At 34.4% G+C, this 6869-nt stretch overlaps 1 protein-coding gene across 4 annotated transcripts; it reads left to right on the top strand.

Moving 5' to 3' along the window:
* The first annotated feature begins 249 nt into the window (after positions 1-249).
* Positions 250-3301, top strand: LOC131660654 (homeobox protein knotted-1-like 3). 4 transcript variants are annotated; one of them, XM_058929940.1, is made up of 6 exons: positions 250-992; positions 1428-1548; positions 1995-2215; positions 2390-2521; positions 2656-2792; positions 2878-3301. In XM_058929940.1, exons 1-6 carry the CDS (start codon positions 486-488, stop codon positions 2891-2893), a joined length of 1134 nt encoding a protein of 377 aa, XP_058785923.1. In that variant the 5' UTR covers positions 250-485; the 3' UTR covers positions 2894-3301. The 4 variants fall into 4 exon arrangements, with proteins under 4 accessions (XP_058785923.1, XP_058785924.1, XP_058785926.1 ...); XM_058929941.1 differs by having other exon boundaries at positions 2871-3301; XM_058929943.1 differs by having other exon boundaries at positions 251-992; positions 2016-2215.
* The last annotated feature ends 3568 nt before the right edge of the window (positions 3302-6869 follow it).

Here is a 6869-nt window from a genome sequence, read left to right as displayed (position 1 = left end):
GAATTATTTATTATTATTATTATTTATAATATACCATTCATTTAATTGCTAAACATGTAATATGAGTAGTTCACTGATTTTTTTATTAAATATCAATAATAATACTTTAATAAATTAACTTTACATTCTACATTAATTTTTAAACAAGAATTACACTTAATTAATTTCTTAATCATTACAAAAATAATTAATTTCTTACAATAATCAACAGATGGTGTATATATATTTGTAGGTGGTGGTGCAGCTAATTGTCTTGTTGTGTTTGGCGTGCAAAGCCAACTCTTCACAACCCCTCCACACTTCCTCTTGTTAATTTGAAAAGAAAAAAAAAACATTTTCTTAAAAAAAATAAAGAAGGCAGACTAAAATAGCAGTTTCCTGGACAATTTTTGCAGTCACCTGTTCCCTTCATTTCTTCTCTCTATTCTCCACTCTCAACTTCTCCTTCCCGCCATGAGCCTATAGCTTACTCCCAAAATATACTTATGGCTTATCAAAACCACCAACTCTCTCAAGACCATTTCACTCAAGACGACTCCACCACCAAACCAACGTCCGAGCCTCACCAATCCTTCCAACCCGCACCCAACTGGCTCAACACCGCTCTCCTCCGTAACAACCCACCAACCACCAACAACACCAGTACCAATTTCCTCAACCTCCACTCCGCCGCCGCCTCTCAATCCTCCTCCCAATGGCCGATGATTGACGACTCTACCATCGCCGCCATGAAAGCACCGGAGAGCGCCGATGCAGAGGCGGAGGGATTAATGAACTGGCAGAAAGCGAAATATAAAGGAGAAATAATGGCGCATCCCTTGTACGAACAGCTTCTATCAGCACACGTGGCGTGTCTGAGAATCGCCACGCCGGTTGACCAGTTGCCGAGAATCGATGCTCAGCTGGCTGAGTCGCAGAATGTTGTTGCCAAGTACTCTGCCTTTGTTCAAGGCATGCTTGATGATGATAATAAACAACTCGATCATTTCATGGTATATCATTTATGTCTCTACTTTATTTTTCTCAATAATAAAACCTCAATTAATAGATTGAATTGAATATCCAATAGCACTCGAATGAGATGGTAAGAGATCTGTCCAACTTAACAGAGTAATTAGTCTCTGCACTTGCGCGCAGATGATATCTGGTTTCTATAAAAAAAATGAATTGAATTGAATATGAAAATTTGTGGTACTGGAATTACTTGTTTTACTGGCTTTGAATCCAGTGAATTTTTTTTTTTTGCCGGAGTGAAGTTTTTTTCATTCATTATTCTACTTTTGTAAGGTTAATGTAATAATGATTCTGATATTTAATTTGTCATTGTGTGGTGTGAGATTCCAGTTAAGGTAGACAAAGTTTAGTTTGGTATTTTCTGTTGTACTGTTTTGGTTTAAAATTTTCCTTATTGATATTGTTTGTTGCAGTCGCACTATGTTTTGTTGCTTTGTTCATTCAAAGAACAGCTACAGCAACATGTTCGGGTCCATGCTATGGAAGCAGTAATGGCTTGTTGGGAGATCGAGCAATCCTTACAAAGTTTAACAGGTGCACTAAGAATCTTTCTTCACGCGATTCTAATACATCTTAACATGGTAATAAAATCATTGTGAAACATTTTTCATTACAAAGTTCTGTCTTGAAGAATAATTTATAGTCAAAGAGGAACATGGCTACATGGATTTAAAGTTTGTTCTTTGTCCCTTTTGAATTCATTGGGTTTGGGAAGCTTCAAATCTTGGTTAACTTTATTTCAAAATGTGTTCTAAAATGTATTGAAGACATTATAGTTATACTGTGTGGCCCATTTGTCCTTGCTTTTTTATAGACAGAATTGTCCATAGCATGTTATGATGCCAAACTATTAGTCATAATTTCACAAAACCTTTTTTTGTTAGATTAGTTACTAACTTGTTGTGCATAATAAATAGCAAAAGTACACAGCACTCTTTCCAATTGGACATGATCACATGAGTAGTAATTTAAAGCGATAGTTTTTACCACATGGTTCACAGGAGTTTCACCCGGGGAAGGTACAGGAGCAACAATGTCTGAAGATGAAGATGAACAAGTGGACAGTGATACTAATCTGTTCGATGGAAATTTGGATGGTTCAGATAATAGTATGGGAGGATTTGGTCCTCTTGTTCTAACAGAGAATGAGAGGTCCTTAATGGAACGTGTAAGACATGAATTAAAGCATGAGTTGAAACAGGTACAACACTTAGAGATTGCATTAAATGTTGAATAGGAAAGGTAGTAAATCAATTAGGATAACTAACATGCTTACAAAATTAGTCACACTTCTTAGTTTTGAAGTCTCTCGAGCCCCATCTTTTCAGATTTTTTCCCAGGAAAAGGACCTTGAAATTCTTGTCTTTATATGCAGGATTATAAAGAGAAAATTGTGGACATAAGAGAGGAAATTTTACGAAAGAGACGAGCGGGGAAACTTCCCGGTGACACGACCTCAGTCCTTAAAGATTGGTGGCAATCACATGCAAAATGGCCTTATCCTACAGTAAGAATTCAATATTGACTTACTATAATTTCATGAATTTCCAGACGGTGAAAAATAATTCACGGACATGTCAAAAAATCTTTTACGGATAAATATTTCGGGTTCATCTTTGACATGTGTTGTGCCTTTTCCAGGAAGAGGATAAGGCAAGGTTGGTACAAGAAACAGGTTTACAACTGAAACAGATCAATAATTGGTTTATCAATCAAAGGAAGAGAAACTGGCACAGCAATCCTTCAACTTCTAATGTCATGAAGAGCAAACGCAAGAGGTATTTTAATTCATAGTATTAAAAAATATTTGTCATTTCCATTATCATAATGTTAAATTAGTACCAATATCTGATTAGAAAGAAGTAATGCATGCAGGTGAAAAAAGTGATAGTTACATATAAATGGAAGCAAACTCGAGAACTAATACCTCAGCATGCAGCAGATCCAACAAAAATCAGTGAAAGGTGAAAAAAGAATCACATTTTGGTTCTGATCAAGGGACAGGGAGGGCACAGAGGTTAAAACAGAGATGAGGAAGCTGGAAGGCCTGCAGTAGAAGCACCTAGGATGCAACAAAAAGTTTACAAATATTTTTATCTCTAAATGTAACATCTTTCAAAGTAGTTATTTATCTTCTTTTTTCAGTCCCTATATTAACAAATCTGCTTGAGTTTATTTTTTCCTTATCTTTAGGAATTCAAAATTAAAAACGAAATATTAAAAACTGCATGAAGTTGTTTCTTAACTTGTAAAGTCATGATATGAGAGTGAAAACAAAGTTCGTAAACTCTTGCGATGTTCTTAGTGGGAAGATGAATTAGTGAGTTTCAGTTCTAATTGAACGATTAATAATATAATGTGTGAGACAAAGAACAATAAAAAATATGATCAATTTAAATAGTCTAAATAATAATTAATCTATCAATTAAATCTTCTAAAATTCACAAATTAATAAGAACAAAAATAAAAGTAGAGATTTAATACAGAGAAATTGTTTATCCGATTTATTTCAAAATGATTTAATCTAAAGAAGAGAACAATTTTTTGAATCACTATCAATCAAGTGTCTCTGCAAATGCTTTCACCGAGTTTCACCACAACCATGACAATCACATGTGCAACATCATTCATGAATGCAATATATCTTGTATCGGTCACTATTATTTAATTCTTAGTTAATATCAAATCACATGGACAGACGCGTGATTTAGTTTTTGTTTAAGACACATAGTGAAATATTATTATTGCTCTAATGATCACTCTTCTTCTTCTTCTCCTTGTTTCCTTTGTTATTGTTGCTATCTTAATTCTCCCAAGTCACAAGTAGTGTTAAGGAGTAACACAGTCATAGTGAAATATTCTTGCGCTGATGCCCACAATTTGTTTGATAAAATTCCTTAATCATACCTCTTTTATATTTTGTAAAGAAAGACACAATTTTGCACTGTTCAATGATTTCTATTCGGATAAAAAATTTGTATTGTCCATTTAGAGGGTTTTATTGTTGTCCATATGGCAAGAATGTGAGTAAGGATATTTCTCCATGATGTCTTATCTTAAGACACCACGCTTATGTAGTGACGAACATAAAAGTGCAATACAAAAATTCATTGAGTGATTGGGATTTGTACATGGCTTTGGAGGAGTCTTCAAGGGTGGTCGTACAATGGATATGTGGAAGGTGTATGAGTATTCACGTCATGAGTTAGACATGTCATCATCCTAATGGTTTGGTTTGTGTTTCTCATGGGACAGGGGAGAATGAGAGCTACATCATATGTATTTTAAAATCATCTACAACGGAATCTAAGATCCTCGACGCAAATGAGGGGCTTGTTCAAGATGAAGGTTACTGAAGAGTCCTCCTTCACTATGAAGAGTATACATTTTATTTGTCATCTTGTTTTATCACAAGCATTTAAAGATGCTTTATATAAGTTAGTTATTAAGTCGATATCTCTATGTGATTGAGCTCAGTTGGTACTTCTTCTTAGTCACACTTTACAGGTGGTCAAGTCTAAGAATAGGCGGGATCACATGTTGTGAATCATAAGTCTTTGCAACAACATCACATTTTGAGGTATTTGACTACTTAGAGAGACATAGGTGGTTTTTTATAATGTGTTGGGTAACTATGGTCAAGATGGTGTAGGTTTTGTGGGAGTTCATATTGAAGAGAATGGTAAAAAGATAGGCGCTAACATCAAACAACGTCTCTGCAAGGTTACAAATGGCCAGTTTACAGCAAAAGTGAAAGTATTGAGATATTCGAAGTGGCTCCGTATAAAGGAGATACAATGAAGATTTTTTAGGCTAAACACATGTACATGCCACCTCCCCTCTCGACCTCCTTGTTCTTTGAAGCTCCCCGAGTGATTGAAGTTGACACTATTCCTAGGTGCCTTAAAGAGGTTCCTAAATGAACATCATGTGGTAGAGATGATTTGCAAGCCCAACAAATATTATACGCTTTGTGTGGAGAGGGTTCTCCTATGACACGATATCTTTTATGTGCAATTAACTTATAGACATGAGGAATATGCCCGATGAGTTTGGTAGAGTATATAGCTTCCACACATTTGATGCCATTATTGAAGCTTGATGGTGGAATATGCCTAATTTCTATAGGTTTTATTTGGAAGCGTCTAAATAAAAGATTGTTTTGAAATGAGTTAGTAAAGATGTGGCACAATAACTTAATGGCTTCCAGTTGACATTGGGGTATCAGGAAGTGCTAAGACAATTTTGCACAATGGTAATAAGATGTTAAACAAGTGACATAGATAATATAAATATGGTTATTTGGCTCTCTAATTGTAATATTCTATATCCTATTAAATTATAATTTCCTTATTAAGTGGGACAAATTGAGTAGTTAATATGCTAAGAAGAGATTAATCCATAATCAAGTTCTGAATCCTTACTAGTTAGTAAGGAAGGGAAAATTAGTAAAAGTTATGAAGAGTGACATTTTGAAAAATATGAAAATTTGGCAAGGGCTATATGGTCATTTCTTAATTTAAGTTCACTAAATAACAAAAGACCTCACAACATATCATTCCAAGTTCTCATTTCTCCATTCATTTTTACTTGATAGGAAGAGTGAAAGAGAAATAGAGCATGGAAGAAGAGGAAGAAGAAGAAAATCTTGGATCAAAGATGAGGAGGGGAACTTAAATTCATCTCATCACTGTCGGGCGAGAATATGGATACAAAGAGGTCTATAAGGTGGTTAAATAGACATTTTTCCCTTTATTAAAATTTCAATAACGTTCCAGGTCCCATATAGGAAATCAGAGATTTTACGAAGTGCAGAAGCAAAACATAAAAAGAAGAGAGCTTGGAAGCAACTGAATGAATTAAACCATATGAAATGGTACATGAAGTTCATTATGCACTGATTGCTTCTAATGCAAGTCAATCACAAGATAATCCAAGCAGCTTTAAATAAAGCTATTTCAAAATTTTAAGCATAGATGTTTTATCAAGACACAATTGGATTCATGATACTTCAATAAGATTGATACACCATAAACTTAAGCTTATACATTAAATCTCTATAAGCATAGTCTAACTAACGTGACATATAATCAATGCAATGATGCACTAATGCAATATCAAAATTGAGGAATACTAGAAAATTAAAAGGAGTTAAGGGAAGAAGAAGAGATAAACAGAGATATACAGTGGTTTGACATTCGTCCTCACATTGCCTAATCCATTCTTAAATAGTGTCGAAAATCATTGGAAAATAACGAATTATTAAATGGTAATTCCCTATGTTGATGCAAATACTGAACTGCTAACAAAAATAAGATCTATCAAAGATGTTGATCCAATAACCTTGTTATCTACAATAATTTTATTCTAATTCTTCGTATGTGGCAATACACTAATTCCACCAATCTCTTATCTAAGTGATTGCCATAACCATGCGTTGATTAGACAACTCTCAACTTTGTCTGCGAGCAATCTTTCTTCAACTCCACCAAAGATGGAGAACTTCCATCCTCGCCTTACATACATTTGATACTAAATTTCGCCAAAGTCTTCCTTGAAATATAATGGAAACTCTATTCTTGATGAATAGAAACAAACACTAAATTACATTCAAGAAATGATACATGCACCTGTTATAAATGACAAACTTCACACAAAAACTAGATGTCCTAATGTACCACTAGTTTTCCTCAATACTCAATCTTTAGAGATGGAGGTCTTCAATAATGGAACAAGACTAAGGATGAAGATGATGAACAATGCCAACATATCTCATAATCATTCTAAAAAAACATGATGTAAGTCAAGGGTTTTAGATGAAGGTGAATGAAGAATACACACACAAGGTTCTCTCA

Source organism: Vicia villosa, linkage group LG3 (assembly GCF_029867415.1).
Source record: "Vicia villosa cultivar HV-30 ecotype Madison, WI linkage group LG3, Vvil1.0, whole genome shotgun sequence".
Taxonomy (NCBI): Eukaryota; Viridiplantae; Streptophyta; class Magnoliopsida; order Fabales; family Fabaceae; genus Vicia; species Vicia villosa.
This window is presented reverse-complemented; position numbering and strand designations above follow the sequence as displayed.

What these genes read in the sequence shown, in the direction of transcription:
- LOC131660654 (XM_058929940.1), top strand. Translation starts at nt 486, where the DNA reads ATGGCTTATCAAAACCACCAACTCTCTCAAGACCATTTCACTCAAGAC. An exon ending in AACAACTCGATCATTTCATG is followed by an intron (nt 993 to 1,427) that starts GTATATCATTTA and finishes TGTTTGTTGCAG; the next exon opens with TCGCACTATGTTTTGTTGCT. An exon ending in CAAAATGGCCTTATCCTACA is followed by an intron (nt 2,522 to 2,655) that starts GTAAGAATTCAA and finishes TGCCTTTTCCAG; the next exon opens with GAAGAGGATAAGGCAAGGTT.